The sequence below is a fragment of the Rhinopithecus bieti genome, unplaced genomic scaffold (genome assembly GCF_001698545.2).
Source record: "Rhinopithecus bieti isolate Rb0 unplaced genomic scaffold, ASM169854v2 scaffold_187, whole genome shotgun sequence".
NCBI lineage: Eukaryota > Metazoa > Chordata > Mammalia > Primates > Cercopithecidae > Rhinopithecus > Rhinopithecus bieti.
The window spans coordinates 77,286-91,759 of NW_016802992.1; the positions used below are offsets into that span (position 1 = coordinate 77,286).

Here is a 14,474-nt window from a genome sequence, read left to right on the forward strand (position 1 = left end):
TTTTATAATTTCCCTTAATCTTGTACATTTTGTCACTTTGTCTTTCAAAAAATTGACTTTTTTTTTTTTTAAGAAATTAGGCCTTATTTTATAGTCTGCATTTAAGTTTGTGCTTGCCATCTCTCCTCATGACTAAGTGACAGGTTTTACATTTTCGGTGGCAGTACTACCCGACGTGATGTGCTCCGTGGTGTGATGCACTGTGAGGGTCCGTTCGGCCTCCGTTCAGTGTTGGTGTTCACTCGGTTAGGGTGCTGTCTGCCGTGTTTTCCCACCAGCAGTTTAGAATTCTGTTTGTAATTAATAATCTTTATTTTTTCCCTTTTGTATTTACAAATAAGAACAACCAAATTCTGCTACTAATTTGCGCTTTGTTCTTGAATGGACGTGGAATAAAGTGGTTCTCACAAAAGGGGAATTTGACAGACTATGTAAGTATTAGAAGTCTAGATGTAGCACAGAATTTAATATTAAAATACTAACCTTGGTTTATGTCTTAAGTACATAATTTTTAATCATTTTGAAGTTGTAAACTCTTTTTTTTGTTGTTGTTTGAGACGGAGTCTCGCTCTGTCGCCCAGGCTGGAGTGCAGCAGCGCGATCTCGGCTCAATGTAAGCTCCGCCTCCCGGGTTCACGCCATTCTCCTGCCTCAGCCTCCCGAGTAGCTGGGACTACAGGCACCCGCCCCCACGCCTGCTAATTTTTTTGTAATTTTTAGTAGAGACGGGGTTTCATCATATTAGCCAGGATGGTCTTGATTTCCTGACCTGGTGACCCGCCCGTCTCGGCCTCCCAAAGTGCTGGGATTACAGGCTTGAGCCACTGCGCCCGACCTGAAGTTGTACAGTTGTAAACTCTTAAAATTTGAAGATGTCCCAAAAGAAAATTATTTCTTTTTACCTTAAAGTAATTTTTTTTTTTTTTTGAGACATGGTCTCACTTGTTGCCCAGGCAGTACTATAGTGGTGAGTTCATGGCTCACTGCAGCCTTAACCTTTTGAGCCCAAGTCATCCTCCTGCCTCAGCCTCCTGAGTAGCTTGGACCACAGGCACATGCTGCCTCACCCAGCTAATTGTTGTATTTTTTGTAGAGACATGGTCTCACTATATTGCCGAGGCTGGTCTTGAACTCCTGGCCTCAAGCAATCCTCCTGCCTGGGCCTTCCAAAGCATTGGTATTACAAGGCGTGAGCCATTACATCCAGCCAAAAGTAATTTTTGATCAAGATTTTGCAGCAGGTCATTAAACTGGCAACATGCTGATATGCCTACAATAGCAGGTTTTAGGATTATAACTTGTCTTTTTGGTCTTAGGAGTTTAATTTACTAAATATACTGGTGATAGAGTAAGGGGAATGTGCTAGGTAATGCTCAGAAGTTTCTGTACTTACTTTCTATTTAACATGTTGATAGAAATAATGAAGTTGAGTGGCAGGGTAAAAGTGCATCACTGTTGTCCTTCATGGGCAGATGTCATTATTATCATGGCAGATCATTTTCCTTCTTGACAGTTTTGTTAGTTTCTTGTTCATTTTGATTGAGTCTTGGGGTATGTCATGAATATTAAAAACCTATTGTGTCCAGTTAGGGCAAATACAAGGCTGAAAGTACTAGTAGTTAGAGATACAGTTGCACTGTAAGTGAAAGTAAAATTTAAGTTTATTTAGGGGTAAATGTTTTAGTCATTTCTCTTGTGTCATGATGAGTAAACAGATGGACTTTTGAAATGATTTGACTATAGATAGCTTTTCACAATGTAAGTTATTCTTGGTAGAGAATTTTTATACCAATCAAGTTTGTTAGGAAGACATGGAGCTTTCTAGTGTTTTAGGCTGTACTTATGAAACTATTGTCATGAATTAAATATTTCAGTGATCAGTGTGATTGAGGTCTGGAAGAACACTATCAGGTGTTTAGGATCAGAGTAAAAATGCCTTTTTTTTTTTTTTGAGACAGAGTCTGGCTCTGTCGCCCAGGCTGGAGTGCAGTGGCAAGCTCCACCTCCCGGGTTCACGCCATTCTCCTGCCTCAGCCTCCCAAGTAGCTGGGACTATAGGCACCCGCCACCTCGCCCGGCTAGTTTTTTGTATTTTTTTAGTAGAGACGGGGTTTCACCGTGTTAGCCAGGATGGTCTCGATCTCCTGACCTAGTGATCCGCCTTTCTCGGCCTCCCAAAGTGCTGGAATTACAGGCGTGAGCCACCGCGCCTGGCAAAATGTCTTTTTTTTTTAAGAGAAAAATGTTTGTTGAACCTCATTATGTTTTGTAAAAAGAAATTGAACTCAATTCATAAATCGTATGACTGCTTTGATTCTTTGAGGATGGTGCAGTGTTTGGGAGTTTAACGTGGTAGTTCAGCTGTTGCTGCTTTGAGCTTTATACCGGTAGGTTGGGTTTTTTAAAAAATAAAAACCTCTAAGAGTAATTAAAATACAAAGCATAGTAAGTGTTTTAAATGTAGTAGAGATTAGGCGTGGTGGCTCAGGCCTGTAATCCCAGCACTTTAGGAGGCTAAGATGAGAGGATTGCTTGAGGCCAGGAATTCAAGACCAGCCTGAGCAATATAGCAAGACCCCCGTCTCTGCCAAAAAAAAAAATTCTTTTTTTAATTAGCTGGGCATGGTGGCACATGCCTGTAGTCCCAGCTCCTTGGGAGACTGAGCCTGGAGGAACACTTGAGCCCAGGAGTTTGAGAGTGCAGTGAGCTGTGATAGTAGTACCATTGCACTCCCGCCTAGGTGACAAAGTAAGACCCTATCTCAAAAAAAGTATTAGAAGTAAAGCAACGGCCGGGCGCGGTGGCTCAAGCCTGTAATCCCAGCACTTTGGGAGGCCGAGACGGGCGGATCACGAGGTCAGGAGATAGAGACCATCCTGGCTAATATGGTGAAACCCCGTCTCTACTAAAAAAATACAAAAAACTAGCCGGGCGCGGTGGCGGGCGCCTGTAGTCCCAGCTACTAGGGAGGCTGAGGCAGGAGAATGGCGGGAACCCGGGAGGCGGAGCTTGCAGTGAGCTGAGATCCGGCCACTGCACTCCAGCCTGGGCGACAGAGTGAGACTCCGTCTCAAAAAAAAAAAAAAAAAAAAAAAAAGAAAAGCAAATTAGATTGAGCACAGTGGCTCATGCCTGTAATCCAGGACTTTGGGAGACCGAGGCAGGCGAATCACCTGAGGTCAGGAGTTCGAGGCCAGCCTGGCCAACATGGTGAAACCTCGTCTCTACTAAAAATACAAAAATCAGCCGCGTGTGGTAGCACATGCCTGTAATCCCATCTACCCAGGAGCCTGAGGCAGAAGAATCGCTTGAACCTGGGAGGGAGAGGTTGCAGTGAGCCGAGATTGAGATTGCACCACTGTACTCCAGTCTGGGCCACAGAGCGAGACGCTGTCTCAAAAAAAAAAGAAAAAAAAAAGAAGTAAAACAAATTAGAATTTGATTTGATCTAAAGAAGGATTTTAGAACGAAGACAGTTGTTTTCTAGACCAATAACACATTAAATATTAATGTAACTAAATGGGTCATTAAAGTAAATCCCTGTCTTTTGATGTGTACTGGTTGTGAGGATAAGCTCTAGATCTAGATGATTTGAGTTCATGTTCTCACTCTTGGCTTTTGCTAGTTTTATATTGAAAGCACTTTTTAGGTTCCTTGGAGGTTTTGCCATTCCTAGCTTGTCTTTATAAATCTCATAATGAATAGAATAATTCTTTTGAGTGATAGCAGTTTGAGAAATTTTGTATTGTGATTCTAATTTATTTAGATTTACTGTATGGAAACTTATCTTATATTTTATTCTTGAAAGGTGTGCCATTATTTGATGGTTCGTGTCATTTCATGGATCCACAAACTCTACAGTCTATCCAGCAATGCTATTTGCTTCTTAGCAATCTTAATATAGTCTTGAGCTGTTTTGCATCAGAAGCCCGAGAGATCACTGAGAGAGGTATCCTCTTTGTTTTATCAATTGATTGTTTTATTAAATTTGACTTCTTAGAGAAACGAATACATTTCCCATGTCTTAGATGGATCATTATGTAAAGAGGACATTATTTCTCCAGTGCTAGGGTTTTTGTTTGTTTCTTTGTTTCAGTGAAAAGCTACAGAATGTTGTTAGACATGCCATGCCATGAGCCCATGCTTAAATAAGCTTAGGAAATTCTGAAGTTAATAATTATTAAGGTTAGTGTATTTGCAGTAAAGTTTCAAATTCAGTCATGTATGTTTTTTATTCAAAGAAGTCATTATAATTTTTTTCTGTTTTGCAATTTCAAAACCAAAACAAGTCAATTTCATTTAAAGGCCTGTTTTGAACAATCTTTCTTAGTGATACTATACTAGTTTGTATTAATGTGTAAATTTGAGTTCTGGAATTAGCTAAATGAAAGTGTAGCTGAGGTGGAAGTGTATTTACCTAAAATGTCTATTTTAGGGAGTGACTTACTTATTTTAGCATTTTGGAGATTTGCTTGACATCATTTTGGACCAAAGTAAACTAGATACAAAAGTGAATTAGTTCAAGAGAGATACATGTATTTTGAACAAATACATGTATGTAAAATATACATTTACATGTATATGTAAATTACCAAGTGATTAAGTTTGAAAACTGTGGAGCATCTTGCTTTTTTTTGTGAGTAAACAACTGATGTTAACTCTTCTTTACAGGACTGATAGACTTAAGCAATAAGTTTGTGGTTTCCCACCTCATCTGTCAATATGCACAAGTGGTTCTTTGGTTCTCTCATTCTGGGCTTTTACCAGAAGGCATAGGTAAAATATTTACTTACTCTATAAGTATTAAATAAAACATTCTGAATCTTTATAATTTTGTGATCGTATTCTAATGCTTTGGGTTTATTTTCTTCCACCTCACTTAATTTTCTCCTTAATTTAATTTATCCTTACCTTCTTTTCTTACATTTTTCCTTACTTTGTATCTTCATCCTATGCCTGCCACACAGTGCTCATACATGTTTATTGGATTGAATAACATTTAGAAGGAAAGCAAATTTGAGAAAACATAGCTCCTGAAAATGAGTTCAGCAGTATTACTAGCTATTATTTAGATCCATAGAACTATAGTTTCTATAACTCAGTTTTCCCGTTTCCTGATAATGATCCTTTTAATATGGTTACTAATATTTCTTCAATTAAATAGCCCCTTTTATCTAGTAATTTATGCCAGTACCAAGAATTAGAGAATTCTTGGTATTTGACTTGTGCTATATTTGTTTAGAGTATAACTTCTAAAACCTTCACTTTCTTGCATTTCCAGGAAGCCATTAGATTTTATTTAGAAGTGCCTCTGCCACTGTACATAATTGTTGATCTTATTTTTTCATAATCCTCTTAGATTTTGATTTGTAGTGAACATGTCTTGCTTTCAAATTATTATTTGCGCCTAAGGAGTGAAGTTATTTAGAACAGTTTCCGGGATTTTAAGCCACCATCTATGTTGTTAAGACTTTCGTGACAGATCATTTTCTTACTTGTGCATCTATAAATAAAAAGATGTGTAGTAATCTTTTATTACTTCAATATAACCACCCTGTGGGTTAACCAGAGGTTGCTATAAATATTAAATTACAGTAAAATATTATGTATTGTTGAGATATTTTGGAAATATTACCAGCTTTTTTTCCAACTCTTAAAAATCTAGATGATACTGTGCAGTTGTCAAGGTTATGCTACAACTACCCTGTAATTCAGAACTACTACACCAGTCGTCGACAGAAGTTTGAGCGTTTATCAAGGTACTAGTAAAACAATTTTAGAAATTACATCTGTAAGAAGTCAAAAGTTTCTCAGAACAGTGTTCATCGTGTTACAAAGTGAATGGGTATAATTCTCAGTAAAGTATCAGAATTTGCTATTACCATTACTATTTTATTTCTCTCTTTTTTAAAAAAAAGAATACATGAATAGCCTACTTAGTTCCTTTGAAATAAAGAAATAAAGGTAATAGACAAAGAAAGAGAGGTGTTTAGAGTCTTGACTACACTTCTGGAAATAGTCGTCTTCCTCAAGTTGCAATGACAAAATTACAAAGCATGTAACATTAGAGCAATGGTTCACAAACGTTGATTCCAGGTTTCTTACACTCGAATCACCTGGGAATCAGTACTTTAAAATCTGTGCCAGCTGTAATTCTGATGCATGGCAATTGTGGGAACCAGTGCTTTAGAATGACCAATTTAGGAGAGTGAGCATTAGCTTGGAGGATTGATTAGGATATTTTACAATTCTAGATCTGTTATTTCCTAAGTGTATATCCTTAACACTTTGTTATGCTTTCTAATCCTATTTGTTATATAAGTTAATGAAGTCAGTATAAAGCTAAATAAAATAATGTGTGCAGGGCATCTAGTGCAGTGCCTGACTCATTGGACAACCTCAGAGAGTAGTAAGTGCTGCCACTATTCACAATTAGAAAAGGAAATAAGGGAAAAAAAGAAGAGAAAAGAAAAGGAAACAGGGACAATATCTGCACATCACATCATAGGTGCTCAGTAATAGATATTTGAGTGAAAGAATCACTGAGGATAGGCCGGGCGCGGTGGCTCAAGCCTGTAATCCCAGCACTTTGGGAGGCCGAGACGGGCGGATCACGAGGTCAGGAGATCGAGTCCATCCTGGCTAACACGGTGAAACCCCGTCTCTACTAAAAAATACAAAAAACTAGCCGGGTGATGTGGCGGGCGCCTGTAGTCCCAACTACGTGGGAGGCTGAGGCAGGAGAATGGCGTGAACCCAGGAGGCGGAGCTTGCAGTGAGCTGAGATCCGGCCACTGCACTCCAGCCTGGGCAGCAGAGAGAGACTCCATCCAAAAAAAAAAAAAAAAAGAATCACTGAGGATAAAAGACTAACCCAAGTGATGAAACAGAAACTTTAACTTTCTGTCTTTGAACTTCAGTATTTTCACTATGCTGGGCTTTATACTCTATGGTAGTTTGCTTAATATGGTGAAAAATAGAATGGTCACTGGCTAGATGGACCACCTGGGGACCTCACCTTGACTGACTGGCTTGCTGATGACTGAACTGGAGGCAACTTAAGGGCTTATCCGACTAACTCTCCTTGATGTCTGTAGTTCTCATCATGCTAACTAGGGTCCAATTCCCAATTCTCTTCTCTCTCTGTTTTTAGAGACAGGGTCTCTGTTGCCCAGGCTGCAGTGCAGTGGCATGTGTATAGCTCACTTTAAACTCCTGGGCTCAAACCATCCTCCTTCCTCATCCTCCTGAATAGCTAGGACTACAGGTGCACACCACCATGCCCAGCTAGTTTTTGTATTTTCTTTAGAAATGGGGTCTTGCTTTGTAACCCAGGCTGGTCTCAAACTCCTGACCTCAAGTGATCCTCCTGCCTTGGCCTCCCAAATCACTGGGATTACAGGCATAAGCCACCATGCCCAGACTCTTCTCTCTTTGATAGTTGGGATTGTTACTTTTAATATTTTGATGCTGGTTGCTTTGATATTAATTAACAGTGATACTAAGTAAGTCTTAACTTTTCCCTGATTGCAGAGGGAAGTGGAACCCCGATTGCTTGATGATTGATGGACTGGTTTCTCAGTTAGGAGAGCGAATTGAGAAGTTGTGGAAACGCGATGAAGGAGGCACAGGAAAATATCCTCCTGCTAGTCTACATGTAGGTTTGCAGTAATGTGCTATCACTTAGAGTCTACAAAGCTGGGGAGGGAGGAGACATGCTTAGCTGCGTGTCTGGCACAGACTTGGGAAAACAAGAAGCGTGAATGAATGAATGACCTTATAAGATCCACTGACGGTTTTATCTCTTTGTTTTATAGGCAGTACTTGATATGTACCTATTAGACGGCATTACTGAAGCAGCCAAACATTCTATTGTATCCTTTTAAGTTTTATCCAGTGTTTATGTATTATTAAAATTATAAAATTTCAAGAGTAGTAGAAACCTGACATATCTAATGTGATCTCAATTGCAAGGTTGAATTTTGGTTTTGTTTTTTTAAGGAGGTGTTAAGCCAGGATCTGTTGTTTGGGCTCAGATGGCCTATGATTAACCTAAAACTATATGCACAATGTTGTTTTATGTTTGTTTTTCTAGGTATAGGGTACTTGGGCTTTTATCAGATAACTTAAATGTGTCCAAGACACTCAAAAAGTTAACAACAGTTGCTCTAAAATACTACTACCAAGTGGTCACTCTCAGTGGCGTTAACCTCTGTGCTGGAAATGAATACATTATAAGTTAGTGTGATATTGCCTTAGGCGTTATTTGAGTCCTGTAGTCTTTGTGATAATATTTTTGTGCTAATGTTAGTTACTTAGTCTAAAAATGTGTAATTCCATTTATAATTTATAAGCTAGATGATGTCTGATTAAGCTACCATCTTTTGCTAGATCACTAAAAATTTGCATATATCTTTGTTTCTTATTTACTGAGCTACTGACTTCATAAAAATTCACTTTATCTCCTTTGTGGTGCTGGTAATAAAATACTGGGAATGAATGGAGTTGATGTGGGACCAGTTTTACCTACATTTACTAAAATATCCTCTCATTGCTGACTCTCCATGATGGCTTTTAAACACTAAAAACGGGCCTTTCAAGTCTCTTTTAATGCTACAATTTGTTGCTACCTATTGTAAATATATATGTAGGAGGTTTTTGTTGTTGTATTTTATTGTCCTTAATCTGCTTTTTCAAAGACCATTTATTTGCTACTTGATATTATGTATTCCTTTCCCAACAAAACAGAGACTCCCATTGAATCTTTCCCAACTGTATTTGCCATTTCTTGGGGCCAAGTTAAACTTATTCAGGGGTTTTGGTTGATAGATCATAATGACTTTGAGGTAAGTCTATTCACTTACAGCGTAAACTTCCATGAATTACTAGAATTTTAGAAAATACACAGAATTTAAATTGATATTAAAAGATATGATACAGTCTACTTCTAAAAATAGTTGAGGAAGGGCTCAGTTTCAGTTTAATCAGTACCTTACCAAGCACTATTTTAGAAGGCAAGAATATAAATACAGCAATTCAGAACCCAAGATTTCTTACCGTTTAAAGAAGGAAACTACTAAGTAAGTAATTATGATAGTGCAGATACAGTGATTGTTATATTAGAGATATGTTTGGGGTGTTGGGGGAACCATGGAAGGCAAGATTTGGCCTTGATGTATGAAATTGGTGATGGGACGATCTTATAAAATAGTGTGATACAGTCTCAGAGGTGTCAGGTTTTTGATAAGGCTTTTATTCTTTAAAATACAGTTATTACTCAGGATCTGTGCGGAATTGGTTTCAGGATCCAGAAACATACCAAAATTCACAGAGGCTCGTGTCTCTTATATAAAATGGCATAGTATTTGCATATACCCTATGCACATCCTCTTGTATACCATTGGCCCTCTGTGTCCATGGATTCCATATCCGTGGCTTCAACCAGCCACAGATCAGAAATACTCGGGAAAAAACTGGGTCTGTACTGAATATGTACAGACATTTTTCTTGTCACTATTTCCTGGACATTACACTATAACAGTTATTTACGTGGTATTTACATTTCATTGGGTATTTTAAATCATCTCTAGATCACTTATAATATCTAATACAATGTAAATGCTGTATGAATAGTTTATTCTGTATTGTTTTTATTTGTATTATGTTTTATCATTATACTGTTATTTTTTATTTTTATGTATTTATTTTGAGATGGAGTCTCGCTCTGTCACCCAGGCTGAAGTGCAGTGGCGCAATCTTGGCTCACTGCAGCCTGTGCCTCCCGGGTTCAAACAATTCTCCTGCCTCAGCCTCCCGAGTAGCTGGGACTACAGGTACATACCACCCTGCCTGGCTAATTTTTACATTTTTAGTAGAGATGGGGTTTCACCATGTTGACCAGGCTGGTCTTGAACTCCTGACCTCAACTGATCTGCCCACCTCAGCCTCCCACAGTGCTGGGAGTATAGGCATGTGCCACTGCACTTTTTAATTTTTTTTTAAACTTACTTTTATTTGTTTTAGAGAATGAGTTTTGCCATGTTGCCCAGGCTGGTTTTGAACTCCTGAGCTCAAACAGTCCGCTTGTCTCAGCCTCCCTCCCAAAGTGCGGAGATTGCAGGCATGAGCCACCGCGCCCAGCCTTATTTTTGCAAATGTTTTCTATCTGCACTTAGTTCAGTCTGCAGATATGGATCCTGTAGATACTGAGAGCCAACTCTATATACCACAGATTAAAGTAGATTTTTTCAGCTTATATTTAAACGGTCTTACCTTGATTTTTGTGGTTTTTTAGTGTTAGGTTTAGCTGCTTTGTCTAAATGTATAGGATTATGTTTATATTTAACACTTTTCATGTTATTTCCAGAGTGGTTTGGATCTTTTGTTTCATCCAGCTACTGCGAAACCTTTGTCATGGCAACATTCAAAGATTATTCAGGCATTCATGAGTCAAGGCGAGCATAGACAAGCCCTCAGATATATTCAGACAATGAAGCCAACAGTGTCCAGTGGTAGCGATGTTATCCTTCACCTCACTGTTTTGCTTTTTAATAGGTAAGTACATCTTTTGAAAGTATAAACTCTTTATCATATCTGTTAATAAAATGGAATTGATGAAATTGACAATGGCAATATGCAGTTGGCCCTTAAGTCAGTAAAGTCAGTCCTTTGTATTAGTGGATTCTGCATCGAGGCAGATTGAAAATACAGTATTCATGGGATGTAAAACCTGCATATATGGAAGGTCAGCTTTTCATATACATGGCTCTGCAGGACCAACTTTGAAACTTGAGTATGGGTGGATATTGGTATCCTTGGGGATCCTGGAACCAGTCCCCCCACGGATACTGAGGGACAACTGTATAATATTTTACTTTGTTGCATTACTTATTGGTCTTTCAGTGTTAAGAAAAACATACAACACCTTTTATCTAGAATAAGATAAGTACCTTGAATAAAAGGAAGGGGTGCCAAATTGAGATTTACAGTTACATTTGTTGCTAATTGACAACATTGACAGTTGTCCTGCCTGGACAGCTGAGGGTTTAGTATGCTGAAAAGGAGTCAAGAATAGAGAGGAAGAATGGAGTGATAGAGAATTGCAGATTGAGAATTTGTATTCAGTCATGGTACGCTGATACTTTTGTTAATATTGGTTGTTTGAGTATTGGAATTCTTTTTTTTTTTTTGAGACGGAGTCTCGCTCTGTCGCCCAGGCTGGAGTGCAGTGGCCGGATCTCAGCTCACTGCAAGCTCCGCTTCCCGGGTTCACGCCATTCTCCTGCCTCAGCCTCCGAGTAGCTGGGACTACAGGCGCCCGCCACTTCGCCCGGCTAGTTTTTTGTATTTTTTAGTAGAGACGGGGTTTCACCGTGTTAGCCAGGATGTTCTCGATCTCCTGACCTCGTGATCCGCCCATCTCGGCCTCCCAAAGTGCTGGGATTACAGGATTGAGCCACCGCGCCCGGCCGCGTATTGGAATTCTTTGTATTTGAATTTTGTCATTGCATTTGCCCTGTTGCATCCTCATAGAAAGAGAATCTTAATTTAAGGAAGTGTCCAATTTTATGTCTTAATACTTCAACCAGATTTGAACAAGTGATATCTTTGTTTCTTCTTTTTGCAGATTTTAATGTTCTCTAATCAGTGTATTTGCCATTTACATAATAATGATTATTACAGTCTCACCTGCACAGTACCTGTGAGAAAGCTAAATGGCATGATGGGAAGTACAGTGGTATGGTTACTGGGTTTTCCTATGAACTAGGCTGGAGACATTGCTTGGAGCTGAAATTCCTTACTAGGCTTACTTTATACCACTTTTATTGGTTTTATTCAACCCTATTGATCATTTTTATATTTTTAGAAATTACTTTACCTCACTGTGTTATATATGAACCAATTATCAATTCTGCGTCAGCACTCTGAAAGTTGCATTTTCTTGGTTCTCTTTGGTTAAATAGCATGTACTTCTAAGGATAAGAGGGTAAGATCTACAAATTTCAGGCAGAAGAAAAGTTTTGAAGTTTAATATAGATTGATTAGACATAGAACCTTAACAGTAATGAATTAGCAAGTACTTGTTGAAATAATCTGGCTTAGCAAAAATGTTTAGATAACTTAATAAATCTAGAATCAATACTGAAATTGTTTCTGAGAGCAAAATTGTAGTTTCAACAAGATTTACTGTAAGAACAATAATTTAAAGAAGCTAAATGTGATAACTTGAATAAATGGGTTAAGCATTATAGTACTGGGTTGGAAACCATCATATAAATTTTTTTCATTTGCATGTACTTCTCTTTAGTGATGTTAAAGTGTTGATACTTATCACTAATACTTACATCAGAAGGGCAGGTGTTGGAACTTTGGAAGAAACATGTTTGGAAGTTTGCTGATTTTTTTCCTTCTTTTGATTCCAAGTGTCCTTCTTTAATTCATCCAGAGCATGTTTCTCTGATTTGCTGGGTTCTCATTTCCTTTACCTTTGCCATATAGTAAACAAACACTAATAAATAGTTTAATTTCTAAACCTTATTTCTCTTAAGATGGAAAAAGTCTCAGTTATCCATTCCCCAGAAAACTAGCACATTAAGGCTTCTATACATTAAATACAGAAATAAAAACAACCACTCAAAATTCTATTTGTGAGATAGCTTGTATTCAGATTTAAGAACTGTTTAAAAATAATTACTAGTCCTGTAAATAGAGAATGACGTGAGTGTTGCTAAAAAGTCAGAGAACACTGTTGAAAGTGCAGGTGATAGTTTTTATTGAAACACCTTGGCCGGGCGCGGTGGCTCATGCCTGTAATCCCAGCACTTTGGGAGGCGGAAATAGGAGGATCACTTGAGCCCAGGAGTTCAGGACCAGGCTGGGCAACATATGGAGACCCTGCTGCTTCTCCTTTTTTTTTTTTTTTTTTTAGACAAGAGTCTTGCTCTATTGCCCAGGCTGGGGTGCAGTGACACGATCTCGGCTCACTGCAACCTCTGCCTCCCAGATTCAAGCGATTCTCCTGCCTCAGCCTCCCAAGTAGCTTGGATTATAGGTGCCGCCACCACGCCCAGCTAATTTTTGTTTTTGTTTGTTTTTTTTTTTTTTTTTTTTTTTGTGAAGACGGAGTCCCTCGCTCCGATCCGCCCCAGGCTGGAGGTTCAGTGGCCGGATCCCCAAGCCTTCACTGCAAAGCCTCTTCCCTCTTGGGTTACGCCATTCTCCTGCCTCCAGCCTCCCAAAAGGTAGCCGGGACTACAGGCGCCTGCCACTCGCCCCGCTAGTTTTTTGTATTTTTAGTAAGAGACCGGGTGTTCACCGTGTTAGCCCAGGAAATGGTCTCGATCTCCCTGAACCCTCGTGATCCGCCCGTCTCCGGCCCCTCGCCAAAGTGCTGGATTACAGGCTGAGGCCACTCCCGCTCCCGGCCAAAAATTTTTGTATTTTTAATAGAGACGGGGTTCACCATGTTGTCAGGCTGGTCCCAACTCCTGACCTCCAGGTGATCTGCCCTTGCCTCCGCCCTCCTCAAAAGGTGCCTGGGATTACAGGGCTTGAAAACCTCCTGCACCCAGGCCCCAACCCTGCCCTTCTATTAAAAAAATTTTTTTTTGCTAAGACTTGATTTACCCACTGATAAGTACTCAATGTATTCTCCATTTAATAGGTGAAATGTCAGATATATTTGTCCCCATGATCAAGTTTGTTCGTTGCATGGTTTTAATCTTTCTGTGTCCTTAATAATTTTTTTTCTTGGTCTGTTCTGTGAGTTACTAAGTACGTGAAGTTGCTGACACTAATGGTGGATGTCTCAGTTCCTCACCGTATTGGCAGCTTTTTCTATTTTGAATATTAGGTACATAAGAGTTTTAGTTTGTTCTTTTTAAAAATGACTTTTAAAATTATTACATGGTAACCTTCTTTATCATGAATAGTTGTTAATGTAGACACACAAATAACCTTTTTTATTTATATCCTGTATGTGTCTTTCCCCAGTCTTTTTACTTTACTCCAGTCACTAACAATCAGTGCTTGGTGGTTTACCTCTCTTGAATGTCTTTTTGTGTTGTGGTCTCCACCGTGCATTTCATAATGCATATTTGTATTTGGTCTAGCATGTTTAGAGAGTTTGCCACAGGATGGGTTTTCAGTCTGTCTTTGCTGTATTGCTGAGAACCCCCATGCATTCCTTATTAAAATGATTTCTGTATCTTTTACTGCCAACATGCTAGCCTAGCCTTTCATAAATTAATTTTCTTACTGTTCTTCCTAGCATCATTATTGTTTTCTGTAGGAAGAAAGAAAATAGTGAGGATTTGGAGACTTTGTTTTAAAACATTTGCTAAGTGTTGGCAATGGATTTCTTGAAGTTCAAAGTGTTTTCCTGCTATAGGGGAAACTGGGAAAGAACATCATCATTTGTCATTTGTTGTTAAAAATACTCTGTATACGATTATCAAATTAATATTTGGTAAAT

General features: G+C 38.8%; 1 protein-coding gene across 2 annotated transcripts in view; it reads left to right on the forward strand.

Moving 5' to 3' along the window:
- The window catches only part of AHCTF1 (AT-hook containing transcription factor 1), a 97,142-nt gene that overhangs the window by 42,455 nt on the left and 40,213 nt on the right, over window positions 1-14,474 (forward strand). For both annotated transcript variants that reach the window (XM_017875673.1, XM_017875600.1), the window contains 8 exons: window positions 342-431; window positions 3,810-3,950; window positions 4,673-4,777; window positions 5,667-5,760; window positions 7,535-7,658; window positions 7,819-7,875; window positions 8,701-8,847; window positions 10,368-10,555. In XM_017875673.1, coding sequence (XP_017731162.1) covers window positions 342-431; window positions 3,810-3,950; window positions 4,673-4,777; window positions 5,667-5,760; window positions 7,535-7,658; window positions 7,819-7,875; window positions 8,701-8,847; window positions 10,368-10,555 — 946 coding nt within the window. The remainder of the gene's footprint in view (window positions 1-341; window positions 432-3,809; window positions 3,951-4,672; window positions 4,778-5,666; window positions 5,761-7,534; window positions 7,659-7,818; window positions 7,876-8,700; window positions 8,848-10,367; window positions 10,556-14,474) is intronic.